This window comes from Nansenia antarctica (genome assembly GCF_963989245.1).
Source record: "Nansenia antarctica genome assembly, chromosome: 17".
Lineage (NCBI taxonomy): Eukaryota > Metazoa > Chordata > Actinopteri > Argentiniformes > Microstomatidae > Nansenia > Nansenia antarctica.
The window spans coordinates 6,064,360-6,084,359 of record NC_137687.1 but is presented as its reverse complement, the minus strand read 5'-3'; the positions used below and the strand labels follow the sequence as shown (position 1 = coordinate 6,084,359).

The 20,000-nt window shown below is 44.0% G+C and overlaps 1 protein-coding gene across 2 annotated transcripts in view; it reads left to right on the top strand.

Annotated features, from left to right (window-relative positions):
- epha4l (eph receptor A4, like) overlaps window positions 1-2,243 on the top strand; it is a gene marked incomplete at both ends in the record, with an annotated part of 44,997 nt that extends 42,754 nt beyond the window's left edge. For both annotated transcript variants that reach the window (XM_080547453.1, XM_080547452.1), the window contains 2 exons: window positions 1,791-1,949; window positions 2,129-2,243. In XM_080547453.1, coding sequence (XP_080403579.1) covers window positions 1,791-1,949; window positions 2,129-2,243 — 274 coding nt within the window. The remainder of the gene's footprint in view (window positions 1-1,790; window positions 1,950-2,128) is intronic.
- Between the last annotated feature and the right edge of the window lie 17,757 nt (window positions 2,244-20,000).

Genomic DNA, 20,000 nt, shown 5'->3' with positions numbered 1-20,000 from the left:
GAATCACATAAACACAGCTTTTACAGTTATGGGGGGGAGAAGAGAGGTAGGTGGTAGGGGGGTACGGTACGAAGCCTTGGGTGGCCAGAACATGTACATGGACCAGTACCTCTGGATCCACATACTGAGTGACATGGCTCAGTTGGAGGGGTTGGAGATGTCTCCATAAAGCTGTTGTTTCAGGCACCACTTTGAGAAATATGGCGGGGGGGGGGGGGTTGGATTGCCCCAGAGCCCTCCCCCATGACACCCCCACCAAGTGATGCCTGAACCCAGCCAAAAGCCCCGCTGCTCAGACCAACACCTGTTAAATTATGGAGGAGGGAGGAGGGAGCAGTGGAGGAGGGAGCGCAGTGAGCTTGTTCAATCCCTCACCTCTGGCTCAGTCGGCCCACAGTAAATGTTTAATGGACGACATCGCTGCGAGGGCTGCGGAAAGGAGGGATGGACAAAGAAGGAAGAAGACATTATTCTCTAGTTGGTTTGAGAGGGAGAGGGGGGGGGCGGGGGGGGGGCAGATATATCGAGAAAAAAGAAAGCGTGTGTCTGAGGCAAAGAAATCGAATCGAATCGAAAATAGAACAGAAGTCGTTCTGTTTCTATTGTCTGAGGTGCTGCAGTTTTTTTTTGGTTCACGGCCTCAGGCTAGACTGTTACTCTCGCCTCTGAGTCCTGTGCTTACATGTGTCTGGCTCCTGTGATACACCCGTGTTTGAGGATGTAAAAACATCAGCAGCTACATGAGGCCAGAGGGCGTTAGAGGGCGCCGTGTCTCCCTCCACCTCAGGCCCTGTTTCATTTGGCTGGTCTGGTTCTACAGTAGCAGCTTCTCGTGAGCTCAGAATGAGAAGGTTCTATCTCCGTTTAGAATGATAAGGTTCTATCTCCGTTTAGAATGAGAAGGTTCTATCTCCGTTTAGAATGATAAGGTTCTATCTCCGTTTAGGGCAGTTCAGAGATATTGAGCGTCAACGTTTTTACATTCCATTATGTTCTGTGAGATGGAACCTTTGTATTTTATTCATTACTAACTAAAAAATGTCAACATTTTAGAAATAACACCACACAGGCATTAATAAACACCTAATGGATCAGATTATGTAAAAAAACTCAATTTTGACAAAAATGGAGATAGAACCTTATAATTCTAACGTCACGATTTGTTCGCTACTGCCTGTTCTTATGTACATTGTTTCACAAAATGGTGGGTAAGGACCATTGGTGGGCTGTTGCTTATTACTATTATAATGTAGAATAGAATAGAATAGACTTTATTGTCGTTGTACAGTTGCCTATACAATGAAATTGTAGTGGCTCTTCCGAAGGTGCAAAAAAACAGAAAACATATTCACATATTCACAAACATATACACATATAAGATAAGCATTTATGAACATGTCTTATGTCTATTGTTCAGTGTTCTGATGGTCCATGGGTAGAAACTGTTGGACAGCCTGTTTGTTCTAGCCTTTATGCTCCTGTACCTCACTCCAGAGCGCATCAGGCTGAACAATATGTGTTGTAGCTACTGTAGATTTATTACATATGCTTATTTGAAGGAAAATCACAATTACTCACAAAAGGTTGGTTACGCAGGACAATCTTTTTGTACCATTGCTTTAGTATATTGGATTGGTTTCTGGATGTATCCTAACCCCCTCCCTGTCTCCCCTGTCCCCCCTGTCTCCCCTGTCCCCCCTGTCTCCCCTGTCCCCCCTGTCCCCCCTGTCTCCCCTGTCCCCCCTGTCCCCCCTGTCTCCCCTGTCCCCCCTGTCTCCCCTGTCCCCCAGACCCAGCACCACTCTTCTGGAGCCCGTCAGTCCCGAGGTGTCCTCAGCCCTGGGCTCCGTGGAGGACTGGCTGCAGGCCATCTGCATGGAGAGATACAATGACAACTTCACCGCAGCCGGATACACCACCCCCGAGGCTGTGGTCCACATGACACAAGAGTGAGTTACGCTTTACTCAGCACTTATTCACCCAGGAGAGGAAGTCAAGATCCACCTCATCTCTTTAGAATTGACTTTAGAATGTCCTATACCTAAAAAAATGTTGGCCTACATTGTGTTAATGTGTGTTATTGTTATTGTCATAATGTTTTCTCTCTTCTTCTCCTTTTATCAAACAGGGACATGACCCGAATTGGAATCTCCTCAGCCGCGCACCAGAATAAGATCCTGACCAGCGTCCAGGGAATGCTTTCCCAAATGCAACAAATGCAAGACAGAATGGTTCCGGTCTGATCACACAACAAAAGATAATTTCTTATATAAAAAAAAAAAATCAAAAGATATATGAACAATAAAATAGTTTACCTCATCCATGCACTTTAAAATTTGGATTCAAAAAGAAGAAGAAAAGAAATGAAGAAAAGTGGGGGAAAAAAGGCACTTTTTTATCAGACCGTAACCTTACCCTTTTGAGAACGGGATATTGTACTGTCTGCAGTGTCGGGATGGAAGATAAGCGCTTCCCAGAGGCCAATCTGGAGTGCCTTCAACGGTCTGGAAGGAATTCCCATAGGGATAGCTCCTCTGGAACTTTCTTTCTGGATCTGGAATATCCATGAAGCAGATTTTGATTTCCCATAACTGTTTTTCTGTGTATGAATTGTTCTCTGGGTTAGCTGCCATACCCTTCATTGTCTTTCTCAGCGGGATCAGTTTTGAATCCAATGGACAAAATAGAGGATTCCAACCATCATATAAACAATGATCCACTGAGGTGTAGAGGGTGGAATGGTGGGGAGGGAGGGGGTATGGGTGGGGGTGGGGATGGGGAGGGGTCCTGTGTTTTCGGTGTTGTTTTGGGCCAGAGTGGTATGTTTTGTTGCCCTCAGGACATTTTCTTAGAAGGTCTTTGATCTGAAGAGGTGCATTCCTACCCCCTGTCCTCCCATCATCCTCACCTCTCCTCAAGATATTTGATTTGCATCGTCCAGCACTACGCCACCACACCACACCCCCCCCCTGGAGTAGAGCCTGCCCCCCCCTCCCCCTCAGGTGTCAGTGTTCCTCTTTATTTTTAACGGACATCTGTTTGGACCAGTCGGATTGTGCGTATTTGTTTCCTGAATACGGGACTGAGAGCAAAGGAGTATGGGATATATTTGGACACAATTGTGCAACTGAAGAGGGATGGAAATAAACAACAAGTGGATGAAGGAGAGAATACATGCTGGACATTATTCAATAAATCATCATGGTAAGGATTTATAAAGACCACTTTTTAAATTTCTATATTTAACTCACAGTAGTGAACGATGACAGAAAAAACTAATTTGCAGAATTTTCTGTTGATTTTCTGTCCATTTAGTGCTGCTTGAAAGTACGTGAACCCCTTGTGCAATCATAGATCTTTTTAGTTTTTTACCATTAAATCTTTATTTAATCAGAACCAGTCTTTATCTGACATGGTTTATATTGACCAATTCCATATGTTGGTTTAGAGGGCATGCATGTAGCAGGAAAACTAAATCATAAGGAAATGAGTGCAGGTGCAACAATAACTGAACCTCTTCACTCAATAGCTCGTGGCACCTCCATTAGCAGCGATAGCTTGGAGTAAACGTCTCGTATAGCCATTAATCAGTCTCTGACATCTGTTTTGAGATATTTTTGCCCACTCCTCCTTACAGAAGTGAGACAATTGAGTGAGGTTTTGAGGGGTATCTGGCATGAACTGCCCGCTTCAGGTCCTGCCATGGCTTCTCAATTGGATTTAGGTCAGAATTTGACTTGGCCAATCCAATACACAAATCTTCTTTATCCCGAGCCATTCTTTGGTAGATTTGTTTGAATGCTTTGGGTCGTTGTCTTGTTGAAAGAAGCCATTTTTAGCTCCTTGACGGATGGCTTGAAGTTCTGTTCAAAAATCTCCAGGTATACCTCAAAATTCATGATTCCCTTAATGATGTGGCGTTGGCTAGGTCCAGAAGAGGAAAAGCAGGCCCAGATCATGACATTCCCACCATCATGCATGACTGTTGGGATAAGGTTCTTTTGGTGGTAGACAGTGTTGGGTTTTCGCCAAACATAGTGGATTTGATTGTGACCAAAAAGCTTCATTTTGGACTCATCTGTCCAGAGAATGGACTTCCGGAAACCTTCAGGCATGTCCAGATGGTCTCCAGTTGAGTTTTTTTTTCTTTTTTTTTTCTTCTTTTTTACAGCAGAGGCTTCTTCCTAGCAACCCTCCAACGAATGTCATTTTGATTCAGCGTTCTTCTTATTGTTGAAGCATGCACAGTTACCTGAGATGCAGCAAGGGAGGTCTGCAAATCTCTAAATGTTATGTTTGGGTTGGTTTTTACCTGATTTGTTATTTCTCCTGTGGCTCTTGGGGATATGTTGGAAGGGTGTCCACTTCTAGGCCGAGTTGCTGTCATGTTAAATGCTCTCCCTTTGTAAATGATTTGCCTCACAGTGGACTAATGGAGTTCAAATCTTATATAGCCTTCTGCAGACTGATGTGCTCTCACTAACCTCTTCCTGCTGTCCTCTGAGATCTCCTTTCCTCTCGGCATGGTGTGTTTGGCATTCACCTGTATGGATAACACAAAACTGACCAGGTTTCTTATCTCTATTTATCAGAGTCCCACCCGAACTCTTTCCTTCAACTGGTTCATTTTGTACACAATTATTTACTCACCGGATTCTACTTACCTATTTGAATTAACCAATGCAACTTGGGGTTCACTTTATTTTTGCACCTGCACTCATTTCTTTATAATTTAGTTTTTCTACTACACACATGATTCCCTCTAAACCAACATATGGAATTGGTAAATATAACCTGTTATGTCAGAGAAAAAAAAGACAATTTCAAAAATCTATAATTGCACAAGGGATGCACATACTTTCACATACTTTCAGGCAGCACTGTATATGTGCATGCTGTTGGTGTTGCATGGGTGCATGCATTATGTCCTCATTCAAGGTAAGACACTCTTGGCTGCGTGTGAGATCATTCAGTGCGATGTTAAAGTGGTGTGTTAATTAACAAGCAGCCCACCTGAGAGCAGAGAGAGCAGATCAATAAGCACTGTTCTGTGATCAGTCACTGCACTATCGCCCATGGCAGGTTAATGAGAGGGATTCATCAGAGGCTGACCCTGAGTCAGCATACATAGCCGATGAGTGGCACGGTTTCTGTTAATGAAGGAAATATTTTGGTCGGTTTGTGCCAACCAATATAGTGATGTCATCCTGGCCAGTACATTTGTTTAGCTATGTGTCACTAGAAGTTTCTATATTACCATATGCCGCAGTAATCACAATAATGCCGGTCATGACAGTAAGTTTCAGGTATGCCAGGCAAAAGCTCAAACATTTAAAACCAGTATGACATGCCCCCCCTAACCCTAACCCCTCTCTCTCTCTCTCTCTCTCTCTCTCTCTCTCTCTCTCTCTCTCTCTCTCTCTCTCTCTCTCTCTCTCTCTCTCTCTCTCTCTCTCTCTTTCTCCCTTCCCAGCTGCCATTGTCCATCAACAACAGGACCCACCCTCTCTCCCCACAACCAGAATTCCTCCTCTCTCCTTGTCGTCTCCTCCAAATCCTGGATGAGAAATCCATCTTTAATTGTCTGGCACGTCCCTGATAGCCATCGCTCTGTGCCGAACTGACAAACAAGACTAATGCTCAATGGTCACCTACAGCTTACTGGAAAAATGATGAATTATTCAGCAACACTTAAAAAAAACAGTAAAAGAATGTAATATAATCTAGACCCAGTTGATGTATTTTTTTTTAAATTGTTTTTCTTTTACATTTTTAAAGTTTGTTTTCCTTTGTGTTTTTGTTTGCATGTGTAGTGTTCAACCCGAGCGAGCATGTTTGAGTATGATGAGGGTGTGTGTGTGTGTGTGTGTGTGTGTGTGTGTGTGTGTGTGTGAGAGAGAGAGAGAGAGAGAGAGAGAGAGAGAGAGAGAGAGAGAGAGAGAGAGAGAGAGAGAGAGAGAGTGGGACTGTGTTTGACTGTGTTCGATCTCTATGAGTAACAATGTCAAAGTACTATCAATAGTTTGTTTTATGCCACTGTAGAAGGAGAGTTTTTTTATTTTAATTTTATAAAAACCTAGACTTTGCTTTTGTCAGCAAAAACAATGTAAGATGTGTCACTTCGGTTCTGCTAGATCTCTTCATCTAGAGGGTCATAGTAGGACAGACAGACAGTGTGACAATAGCCTCCAGTTCGGACAGACAGACATACGTATGTACAGTCCGAGAGAGAAACAGTCTCTCAGAAAAAAGCAGAGTGGTCACCCAAAGCTGAAGCAAAGACACGGCGGAACCATTTCTCTGGATTCAAAGCGGGGGGACGTATTAAAACGACGCACCTACAGTATGTACACTACGAGGAATCGATGCTGGAGAAGGGTCTGAAGAAGGGAAATCATTGGTCTTATTTTCATTTTTTGTTTCTTTCAATATGCACCAAATGACAGTCAGGTTTCATTCTCTGGACACTATCATTTTGTTCCTCAAATCTTTATAATCTGAATGTTTTTTAAAATCATAATATGTGACGGTTCACATATTTCAGATGCCTCTGTCCTCAATACCAGCTCAATGTGCTTCTTCTCTTTGGTGAAGTTTGGTTTTTATCTGTCACTGACCTGTTTGGAAATATGCAAGTAGTGTGAGGAGAGGAAATGGAATGTACTGTACAAAATGAATTTCATTTAGTTAAAGGGTAGACGTTATGAAAAACCTAACCTAAGTAATGTTTGTCATTGTATGCCTTCTGATGCCATATGATCTAGTCATGTAGATCTAACATTCTCTCAATCTCTTTGTCTGTATTGTTATTTTGTTTATGTTTTTTTGGTCATTTGTTGAGGAATTCTTTTGTTGAGGAATTTAGGTACATGTAACTTATGTCATTTATTTATGGTCTTTTATATCTAGTTTGTAAAATGATAGCAAAAGTGAAAAAAATAAAGGGGTGCCAAAGTGCATTCTTATTAAAGTAGAAACTATGACAGTCTCTGTTTCCTGTTTATGACTGGCACAGAATGCATACACACACACACGCATACACATACACACACACACACGCACACACACACACACACACACACACACACACACACACACACACACACACAGAACACTATATCATCCATTAATGATTATATCTGCAGTTAACAGAAAGAACAGGCAAAGGTAGCAATATCATGATACCAATTATTGAGCTTAGTCATTATCTTGACTTTGATGTTCTCTTTCTCATGCTCACACACGCACGCACACACACACACACACACACACACACACACACACACGCACACACACACTCACACACACACGCACGCACACACACACACACACACACACTCACACACACACACACACACACACACACGCACTCACACGCACACACACACTCACACACACACGCACACACACGCACGCACACACTCACACACACACACACACAAACCTCCAGTGAGTTCCTGCTCCCTTTGCTGCACATGTTGCGCAGATATCCACGGCTCACGCTGGAGGAGGTTCTGTCTCAGGCCGTTCTTGGGCCTACGGGGCGACGGCGCGCCTTTGGCACAGTGTCTGTGTTTAATCAGGACAACATCTGTTTCCTGAGCTCATTTTCAGCCGCATTAAAACACTGATTGGCTGAGTGTTGTTTGATAGGGGGGCAGAGGGGGGGAAGAGGACATTTTTAGAATGGCGCTGCTGAAGTGTGTTTCTGTTTCTGTGCCAAATGGTGTTTTACACGTTCCCTGAGAAATCACCATAACAAGGCATGCTGCATATTTAGGGGAGAACGACTGCAGAAATAGATGCTTATCAACTTTGAAGGGAAAGTTGTGTACGTGTGCTTGTGTGTACGTGTGTGTGTGTGTGTGTGTGTGTGTGTGTGTGTGTCTGTCTGTCTGTGTCTTGTATGGTGTACAAGACTATTCAACATTTTTGATTAACAATTAACAAATGTATTCACACAATACGCCTTCTTTACACACAGTATTCTACTTCTATAACACAAACAGAGAGAGGAGGGATAGAGATAGAGAAGAGGGGATGCTACCAGTGACATAGACAGATGGAGAAGTTGAAAGAGATACATCGGGAGACAGAAATAGTCCTAGGAAGAAGAGATAGCACAGAAAGTTAAGTGAAAGGAGAATGAGGAATATAGAGACAAAGCCAGACAGAGAGAGAGGTGTGGGGCATTTGGAAACAGAGGGGTCAGTTCAGACGTAAGCTAAATCATGTTCAAATCAAAATCAATCAAGTAAACTAAATCATGTTTACAGTTCAGGTATAGGCCACTGTCTTGGCACACAGAACTGGAATGCAGGATCTCTCCTCACCACAGCTGATAGGAAATTACTGTATTCACCGCAACCCCACAGGCACTGTCCAGAGGTTCACCTTTTTACTTCTTAGAAACATCATCCAAGAATGGTCTCTCATGTATTACATCCATTAGTCCTTTCATTAGGGGAGAGCTACATTACAGATGGTGGAAAAACATACATGCCAATGTTTATACTGTTTTTGGATGTCTCTAGCATTGTGGAGCATTATACCATATTTATTTTCATATACAAAAAAAATATGACATTCAATTGAATGGGGAAGTGTGTCCAAACTTTTGACTGGTACTGTAAGTATAAATGTCATGTCTTTTTTGTACATCTTATCCAACTTATTATTTGTACAAATGGTCAAATTGATTTATGAGTCTTTTTTTTTTTTTACTTTTTTTTTATTGAACAAAAAACCAACACAACCACAAACACAACACACAACATTACATCACTTGGCAACACATCAAAATCAATATACCAACATATGTCACAATGTATTGGACCGTATACATACAGTTGGAAATCAAAACAAGGAAAGTGAAAGAAAAGAAAAAGTAGGACATTGAGTATCAAAAGCTAGTACAACACAGGGTTTGGGGTGCTCCTCAGAGAGAAAAATATATGGTAAGGGGTGTTTTTTTTAATCCATTGTGCCAATGTAGGTGGTTGTGGTTTCATCCAGTTCAACGTTTTTCATTTTTTTCTAGTATATGAGGAGTATATGCAGTATATGAGGAGTATATGCAACAGATACATCTGGTCCCTAGTACATATCTCCTCTGCAACCATATCCAATCTAAAGTGACTGGGGTTGAGCGGTAGATCAATTCCCAGAATTTTGAATCTCCCCCTTAATGAAGCCCACCATATCCGTTCCCTCGCTGCCTTCGGGAATCTGTCTTTTTTTTGGCTTCCAAGGCGCAGATTGTGTCTTCTCGCTCAGTTCTGGAGGTCCTCACATCTTTCCATGAGCTCAGCTTCTTGCTGCAGTAGAAAGCTGATGGCTCTGCCATGAGTCGCAGCCGTCTCCTCCGTAGCACCGATACGGCCTTCTGTGTCAACGATCCTCTTCTCCGGTTTTGTTAGCTGCGCACTTAGACCACCAACTGAAGTTTCTAGTAAGTCTAGTAAGTCTAGTAAACGACTCCCTGATTTGATCTTTTATATTCTTTTACATCTTCTCTCATCAGTTGAATTTCCCCCCCGTATTGCTTGGTTTGATTTCTCAATTGATTGTAAGATGTCCTCCATGCCTATCTTAGCAGCACCCCCACCTTTGCTAGCTGTGTCGGACTTAGCCATGCTAGGCGTGCTAATATTAACAGTAGTTGTTTTCGTTGATTTCTCCTCGTTTTTAGACTTCTTCTAGATTTCTAGTCGTTCTATCGACAGAGCTCATATTTACAGTGTACCATTTGCCGAGTTTTGACAAAAGTATCATCTTGTACGGCAGTAATTTAGCGGAGCTCAGAGTTTTGCGTCTTATACAAGCATGGTGTCGCCGGAAGTCCTATGAGTCATTTTAAGACTTGTTGGAAAGCATGGCTGTGTGCATGGCCTATGTTGTCAGTCAAGCACAGTGGAACGAAGACAACATTCAATGTTCCCAGCCTCCACACCTACCCACCACCTGTTTCCAACCAATCTAACTGAAAGACCCTCTGAAGTGACCCTCTGATCCTCAAAGTGGCTTAACCACCCAACCTCTTACTGTCAGAACAGGGGGGTTTGATTGGAATCTATTGTTATGTAACTAAAATGTAGAGATTATCAAGACAGACTTTCCCCCTGTACAAACCAATCACAGTGGGGGGCACCACCCTTGAGATTGACGTCGCCATTAACAACATCTATTTTACAAGGACTCTGAAGCACGTCCTTCAAGTCAAATCCTAACAATGTCATAATCCATAAACCCAAACACTTCAACTTTAATCTCTGAGTTGGTTAATTCAATGAGTGGGAAGTGTTTTGCTCACAGTTGTCCAGGTGGCTGACTGATATTCTTTGTGGCAGAGAAAGAGAGAATGACTTTGGAGGGTGTGCTATTATGACACACAGGGCAATATCTAAGCAACCAATCAGAAGACCTGGATGGAAACATAGACGAAACGGGAAAAGGGTTAAGTAGAAACTCTCAAACATCAAGGATTATTGATCGCGAGGCTTCCAGCACAGAGCTGACCTTGTGGAAAGGTTTTTTATCTCTGAGGACATTTGATAGACAAACAGTGAATGCTGTCCACAAAAGACAAAACATCTTGAAACAGAAAATGAAGCAATGTGTCAGAAAGACAGTGTACATCTCAATTTATCCCATTTGAATGTGTTTAGTTCTGAGCTTTATATTGGTTTTGTGCTGCATTCGTTTGACAGACACAAGAAACAGACAGAAACTATCGCAGACAAACAGCACCAACATGAAAAAGCACTTATGGGAGTGCCACCCCCTAGCTGCAGCTTGGCCCTAAGGCACTTTTTTCCCCACAGCTCTCCAGTGATGTCGGGAACGAGCGGGAGATGAAGGAGGATCTGGGAATTTAACAAACAGTGGAAAACAGAAAGGAATGACAAAGCTACCCAAAAAAATGTAAATGGGAAAAAAGTGGAGGGTTGAAGATGGATGAATGACCGATGGTTGAAGTGTTGAAAAAACTTCATTGGTGGGTGTATAACCCAGGTACTTGACACTATGAGGAGAGATACACAAAGCAAGTACAGAGTAAATATACAGCTTTATGTCAATGCAGGCTTTGAGTGGAATGAAAGGGGAACAATGAAGAGGAAGAATAGACAAACTATCTTATTCTATAACTCAGGTCGATCCTTCTGGAGAGTTAGAGGGAGACTTAAGGGAGAGAAAGGAACTGAAAAAAGCTTTTCTGTCATATTTCTCCTTCCAATAACCCCTGAATCTCTCCCTCCTGAATGGGAGGGCTTCTCCCTGTCTCCTCTTCGAGGCTTCTCTAATCTCTCTACATTATTTTGTTATGACACTAACTTTCAACTCATTTACTTTTGAATTGACAGTCCTGCAGCCAAGTTGGGGGGAAGAGTGATGGTGGAGGGATGTCCACCAACAAAAACATAGGACCCGTCCCATGTGCTGACCTCAGAGTTAATCTATCTCAGCACTACTCCATCTTCTCAGCTCCCCACGCACTCCCTTGTCAACTGCCTGCACTAAATAAAAACATGGATGTCATTCCATTTCCTCAAACTTAACAGTAAGAAAACAGAGCTCATGGTTGTGGCAGTGGCACCCATGGCGCTGCTCCAGAAGGCTGGCTGACTTCATCCTCCAGGTTGACGGCTGCTCCGTCTCACCATCTCCCGAAGTCCGCAACCTAGGTGTCATCCTTGACTCCACCCTTTCCTTCCAATGCCACATCAAGTCCGTCAACAAATCCAATTGATTCCACCTAAGGAACATTGAATGAATGAATGAATGAATGAATGAATGAATGAATGAATGAATGAATGAATGGTCTTTATTGTCATTGCTATAGTACAGGTACCAAACAACGAAATTTGGGAGGGGGGCTCCCCTGGTGCTAGGAAAAAAAAACTAAAAACAAGAAGGGAAAAGAGCTGGTTTACATAAATAAAGGCTATGTACACTATCCACTATACTATACTATACAACATTGCCAGACTCTGACCGTCACTCTCGGAGTCTGTTGCTGAAACCTTGGTGCATGCATTTGTCACCTCCCGTCTGGATTAATGCAATGGTGTCCTGTTCGGGGTACCCAACAAAACCCTGGACAGGCTCCAGTATGTCCAAAACTCTGCTGCCAGGGTTCTCACTCACACAACGCTGTGGCAGCACATCTCCCCCCACCCTCATCCACCTCCACTGGCTTCCGGTCAAGTCCCACATCTCCTACAAAATCCTCCTCCTCACCTACAAGTCCCTCCATGGCCGTGTCCCCCAGTACTTATCCGACCTCCTCCGCCCACATGCCCCTCCCCAGAACCTGCGGTCTTCAGATTCTGGCCTTTGATTGCCACCCCCCGCACCAACCTGCGAACCTTCAGGGACAGAGCTTTTAGCAGCCCCCACCCTCTGGAACTCTCTCCCTGCGGCGATCCTCAACATCCCCACCCTGGACGCCTTTAAAACAGCCTTGAGCAGTCTTATGGCCTGCGGGTAGAAGCTGTCCTGGAACTTGTTCGTCTGGGTCTGGATACTCTGGTATCGTTGGTAATCGAGAGAACGGTGGCTGGAGTGGCTGCGGTCCCTGATGATCTTCCAGGCCTTCCTCTTGTATCTCCTGGAGTAGACGTCCTTCACGGCTGGGAGCTCATGGCCTGTGATGAACTGAGACATTTTCACCACTCTCCGGAGAGCTATAAAGTCAAGTGCGGTACAGGTGCTATACCAGGCGATGATACGACCAGACAGAATACTCTCTATGTTACACCTGTAGATGTTTGTGAGGATCTTGGGGGAGTCATGACGGATTTCCTCAGCCACCTGCTTCTTCCTGAAGTCCACGATTAGCTCCTTAGTTTGGTGATGTTGAGGGAGAGGTTATTTTCATGGCACCAGTCTTTCCAGAACTCTTTCCGTTCTCATCATCGTTAGTGATCAGGCCAACTACATTAGAGTTAGAGATGTGTATGGCTACACAGTTGTGGATGAACACGGAGTACAGCAGGGGTCAGCCCTGGGAAGCCCCCGTGTTGAGAGTCAGAGTGGAGGGGATATTGCCTACCCTAACCACCTGGTATTGTTTGTGTCCAGGTGTAAAAGGGGCAGAGACAGGGAGAGAGCAATGAGTCATTAGTGGATCTGTTGGGACGTTATGCAAATTGAAGTGGATCCAGTGTGGCAGGTGATCTGGAGTTGATATGGGTTCTTAACCAGCATCTCAAAGCACTTCATGGTGACCAATGTGAATGCAACAGTGATGGTCATTAAGGGAGGTGTACTGTGGTCTTTTTGGACACTGGAACGATTGTGGTCACCTTAAAACAGGTGGGGATTACAGACTGGGACAGGGAGAGGTGGAATGTCTGTGAAGGTGTCCATGGTGCTAGACCCCTGGACCACCTCAGGCCACCCATACAGTTCTTTGAGTGCAATGGTATCGTCGGCTTGGGGTGGGATGTAAGACAGCGGTAATAACAACAAACAAGAATTCCTGTGTAGATAGAGAAGGGTCTACCTTTTAACATCATCTACTCCAGGTTGGGGGAACAGAGCATTGATAGTGTCTCTACATCCGCACACCAATTGTTGTTAATCATGAAATATACCCCTCCCCCTTTTATGCTTACCCAGAGTCTATCGTACCGTGTCACTCTTTAGTCATGAAGAGTCGTCTCCTTTTAGCTTAAGGCTGCATGTACAAGTCAACAAGCAGACAGAAGCACAGCACAGTGGTCAATATGTCGTCCTCCACCTGCTTTGTGTGCGGAAGAGTATTATCTTTAGTCATGAAGAGTCTCCTTTTAGCTTAAGGCTGCATGTACGAGTCAACAAGCAGACAGAAGCACAGCGTGGTCAATATGTCGTCCTCCACCTGCTTTGTGTGCGGAAGAGTATTATCTTTAGTGATTGCTTGTCTGCGGGGAGTGAGGACTCGGGAGCTTTATCAGCAACACCAGGCTAATCTTACCCCCAGGCCTGGGGGGTCAGAGAGGTGTGTGTGTGTGTGTGGGGGGGGGGGGGCTCGCTGACCAGCTAAACCCAAATGAAGGTGAAGGAAGGTCAGCGCTACTTGACTACTCAGGGCTCCCTTATCCATCTGGCGCAGAGCTGGTCCCACCTGATATCCTGACCTCTGACCCCGTCAGAGTAATCTCCAGAACAAACCACTTTCTCTGAATACTGCTGTTTGTCCTGGCTGTTGTCCTGCCTCTTCACTACTCAAGTGGACCTGAACTACCTCTCTTAAAAATCATGATTCTTGATTTTGAAACATTTTCTCCACATCCACAGAAATATAGTAGTGCCCTCACACCACAGATTGTTTTCAGTGGCATTACTTTACAACATACTTTACAAACTATCCGAACTCCGTTAAGAGGTTGATCAGTTAAAAACCGTTGGCGTTTAACTGTAACTTGCTACTAGTAGAGGTACTTATATGCACTGCTTTGTATACACAAAAGTTTAACGAGCACCCGTTTTGTTTTGTTTTAAATGTGACTGGCTATAAACCGGCTATAATCTGGCTATAAAAAATAAAAAGCCGGCCAGATTTCTAATATTACTTCTAATAATAAACACTGCACACCTCTAAACCTCTAAACTCCGTTTCTAGTCATACAATCATGTAACTAAGAATGTATTGTTTTGTTGAATATTCATGACAGGTTTGAGGCTGAAAAGTTTGTCTGTCCCATTGTAACCATGGCAACTTTTTGACAATGCATATTTTAGCATGCTATTTTATTATCCATCAGATAATTGCCTGCGAGTTATCAGACAGATCAGTGAGGCCGGAGTCGTGTTATCTGTCGTAAGACAATGGTCACCCCTCCCCCCTCCAGATTTGAGGATCTATCAGTTTGAACAGGACCTTGTTATCCTAGTGTCGAAATAGAATGGGAAAGGGGAGAGAGAGAGAGAGAGAGAGAGAGAGAGAGAGAGAGAGAGAGAGAGAGAGAGAGAGAGAGAGAGAGATTCAATACAAAGTTCACCTATCACAATCCACTTTCACTCTGAGGAGAACGAAAAGAAGTTAAAGTAAAAAAAGACAGTATGATAGAGTGAAAGAAAAGGCAACCTGCGACACAAAAACCATCCATCATCGAGTTGGTTTGAAACTGATGGTAAAAGAAAGGAATATAGATTGACAGAGACACACAGACTACTAATGCTGCTGAAAGTCTGGCTTTGGGCTGTTCAACAAGCTTCAGACCTGGATCTGGGACAACAATAAGATCCCATCGGACTAACATCTGGGAATATCCCTGCTCAAACACGGATTCTTAATCCCTCTGTTTTCAGCAGGTTTGAGAATGGAATAATATGACGCATCAGGGGAATGAGGTTAGACATACTTGGACCCCTTGCATGCCATGTGTGCAGTACACACGTGTGTGTGTGTGTACAAATGTATGCTTGTGTTTGTGTGTGTTACATAAAGTACACCCCTGTATTTATCCCTGTTCACCTTTTCTCCACTCCTCTAGCTTAGCTATAGTCCCCAAACAATCTCTGACTGGCAGTGGCGGACTGGCCACCGGGCAAGCCTGGCAAATGCCAGGAGGGCCGCGAGACTCTGGGCCGCTCAGAATGTATTATCTAAAAAATATATATATATTTGTAATTTTGTCTCTGGTGATTTTCATTGAAAATAACTTATTTCAGCAGACCGCGGCCCAAAACATTTTATATCGGCCGGGCCATCCACGCAGTTCTGCATCGCGGATGCCCAGGGCCCTAAACCAATAGGAGCAGAGCTCCCCTATGGGGCGGAGCTCCACTCATAGAACTGGAGTATATAAACCAATAGGAGCAGAGCTTTAGGTAGCGGGGTAAACCAATAGGAGCAGAGCTCCCCTATGGGGCGGAGCTCCACTCATAGAACTGGAGTATATAAACCAATAGGAGCAGAGCTTTAGGTAGCGGGGTAAACCAATAGGAGCAGAGCTTTAGGTAGCGGGGTAAACCAATAGGAGCAGAGCTCCCCTATGGGGCGGAGCTCCACTCATAGAACTGGAGTATATCTCCATAACTATCCTAGTCAGCTCTATATCGCCAGTGGACACTCACCTCATGTCATCATTCCGTTTATAACAGCAGTTAACGTTACACTGCTTTCATTTTCAGAATGGGGGAATTTGATGAGAGCGATGCAGTTAATGTGCAACAACTGGATGCAGGGAGCAAGTGTAGTTGGAAGTAGGAATGCACCGAAATTCGCATGTATTGGGCCAAAAATAGCACAAAAAAGTACATTCGGTGTGAAAAGGCTATTGAAAGAGATATTGACTGATGACTGCCTACTGATAATACATAATTACAGCAAACATGTCGGTAGTTTGGCATCTGTCCTCTGACTTTTTATGTTAACAATCCGTGTTGCGTGTTGCGTTTGGAAATAGGGCTGTTGTGTCGCAAATGCCAGGGCTGTTTTTTTAACCCAGTCCGCCCCTGCTGACTGGGCTCCATCCCATTTACCCTGCCAGTATGTCTCTCTCTAGTCCACTTTAGAGTGAGTCAGTCCTATGAAGGTAGATATGGGTCAAAGATCGCGAGGTTGTAAATTCGATTTGAGTAACATGTCCAATAAATATTTGCACTTGTATCTTGAAGTTGGCTGCCCCCTGTCTCCCATCACAGACCTCCATAGCTCCAGATCACTGAAGAGAGCACGCAAGATTGTGTCTGACCCCTCACATCCAGCTCACAGCTTGTTTGCATTACTCCCTTCTGGACAGCGGTACAGGGCCACCAGGACAAAAACATCACGCCACTTGAACAATTTCTGCCCCAAAGCCACAATAGCCCTTCTCAATAACTGCTGATCATGGCACCTTGCACTTAACATGTTCTTGCACTTAGTTCAGTATTTATTCATAATATCCACTCATATATCCAGCGTCTTTGAGCCTCGGAAAAGCGCTATATAAATTTAATGAATTATTGTTATTATTATTATTATATTGGTACTGTATACTTTGTCTTGAGTATTGTCGTGTTGTCGTCTTGTTGTTGTATGTACTGCAGCTTAGTATGGTAGAATACCAAATCATGTCCCTAGTGCACTGCACATGGCGAATAAAGTTGAATTGAATTGAATTGAATTGAAGTTTGCACTCGCAGATTCGATTTGAGAACTTGAAGTAGAGTCCGGGGGTAGAGTTGAGGCCGGGCCGGGGCCGTTCACCGCTATCCGACCCCATCCACTGGTGCTCTCCCCCCTGGTTGTATGATTGATATAAGCCCTGCTAACCCGGCCCCCCGATCCAAAAACAATACTGGGAACACAGACCAGGCTAGTGGGCCGGCGGGCTGCAGTGTGAAGGGTCTCTGCCTGTGGCCCTGGAGACGACGCAAAAATGTGTCTGTGTGTATTAGTAAGAGGGTCCGCTCATACAGTGAGAGAGTGTGTGTTTGTGTGCATAAGTGAGACAGTGTGTTTGTGTAAGGTTTAGCGAGTTTGTGAATGTGTGATATTACGAATGGTATGTAGAGCCTTTGGAACGTACTCATGTCCTCATATTGTGCACAAGTTTATTTCCGTATTACAAAATCTGTCATATAACCGCACTGATTTAGCTATTAGAAGATCGCTTTGTCCTAAAGGATAGGGTTAGTGGTTGTAGGCAATCATTTGGATCCAGGTATGAGTGAGATCAGTTGGTCATTCTCTTTTTTTCGTAGTAGACTGTTTTTCTATAGAGCACACAATGATGGAGTCTGCTCTTGGTTCACAATGAGGTTAGCATTAGGCTAATTGAATAACATCGGTTGTTGTTATGGCTCACCAGTTAGCCTGTTTGAACTCGTGGCACTGCCCTGCTCAGTCCATTAAGTGGCTATAAAGGACCACTGAAGAACCAAGCACCCAGGCCTGTACTAGGGGAAGTACTCAGCTACCAAGAGTAACAAGCTGTACCTGGGAACACGCAGCCCTTCAAAAATACGATTTTTTGACATAAATGAATCAGATATGTGGTACCTATCTCTGTCTCCCCCCCAGTGAATGGTATATTGGATATTGAATTCAATTTTACCTGGTCCATGTTATTCCAGATCCGGGCTCTCAAAGGAATCAAATGTCGCCTTTATCACTGTATCCTTAGTTACCCACATTAGCATATCTGATGGGGACCTGCCAGCGGAGTATGTTGATAGGCCGTTATTATGGAAACCAAAGTTTCCTCCTTCCTGTTAATTGGAGATTAAACTGGGTCACAGAACCCATTGTAAGGATTAGAAGGAAGATCAGACCACTTACTTTCCCCTGTCATCCAATGGCTGTGGCCCTGTCACGAGAGGAGTGGTGAGGTCATCCAATGGCTGTGTCCCTGTCACGAGAGGATGGGTGAGGAGGTCACAAACACAGCAGAAGGTTGGGCAGAAGACATGGCAGTGGACTTGGGGGTGAGGGCTGAGGGCTGACCATGGAAATACACTTACTATGAACAAACAAACATGTTTGTTCAACAACACTCAATGAGGTATCGCGTTTGTGTCTGTATCAAAATAGTGTAGACCCTCAGTCTAGTTTCCTGTTTGATTACCAAAGTATAAAGAGTGTGTGTGTGTGTGTGTGTGTGTGTGTGTGTGTGTGTGTGTGTGTGTGTGTGTGTGCGCGTGTGTGTGCGTGTGTGTGCGTGTGTGTGTGCGTGTGTGTGTTGATACGATAACCAGCTTTGGGTACAAGTGTAAATTCAGTATACTTGTATTTGGAAGTCTGGGCCATGTACTGTATATAAATGCACCATTAGGGGTCTGAGAATTGCTGCAATGACTAAAAGAAAGGCCAAACAGGTTGCCAAATTTTGCTCTGTCTCGGCTATTATTGGCAGCTTGGCCGTGTGGAGAAGGAGGTGTTATGTGTACCCTTGAGTGTTCAGTGCTGCTTAGCCCCGAAATATTTGATTCCCTGTTTGTGGAATATGATTTGTGGAACCAAATAAAGTATTCAAATGTGCGTGTTGAGAAGGGCCACAAGGAGGGAATGATACAAATGAACATTTATCACACTCTGATTAGTATCATAGCTGTGTCTTGATTAACTAAAGGAATCAACTAATTAATGAACGACAAAAACAGCAAGTCCACAATGGAGGAACATCCAGAGAGTGTGGATGTTAGCCCTCTTACCTCATGTAGCACACACAGAGGCAATCAGACACAAACAACCATATTTCCACGTCATCTTCCCTTTGCTGTCCTGTAGATGAGAGGGTATTGGTTTAAGGACTACAGCAACACTTTCACCTGGCCAGGCAGAGGGCAAGGTGGAGCTAGGGGTAAGGGGTCATTACTGGACAGGATCAACGTCTTTTTTCCCCCCCTCCTTCCCTCATTTTCTTTATTTCTTGACCCCTCTGTCTTTCTCTCATTCTCTGCCTCTCTGCCCCTCTCTCGACCTATTGTGAAATAGTCTAAATAAAGGCTCTGTTGGGGTTGCTGTGTCCCTGAAGCTTCTAAGATGGTGAACAGAGGTGATTAACGGGTCCATGCTGGGGGGGGGGGGGGGGGAATGAGAGAGAGAAAAGGAGAAGTACGTGCCCACTTTGAGGAATTCAGTTCACTTAAAAATAGACCTCTAGGCTTTCTCCATGCATTTAATTTTAAGGAGGAACCAAAAAGTACAGTCACACTATCGTTTCGTTGTTAGACACATGGAAACACACACACACACACACACACACACACACACACATTTTAATCATTTATTTATGTCCACATAGAGACAAGTATACAGGGACACAAATACTGAAGGCACAGATGGGATGCATTCACAAACAGACATGGACAATGTCTTTCACATACAACAGGACAAGACTCACGGGTACAAGTAACACCGTCTCCGCCATATATGGCGGCTGCCAATAATCGCAGAGACAGAGCAATACTTGCTGAGCCTTTTTGCTTCTCCCTTGGACATTCCCAGTAGACATAGTCCTCTGACAACCAATCTGTGCACATGTCCAAGGCTGCCAAATATAAAGACTAATAGCGTACACCTA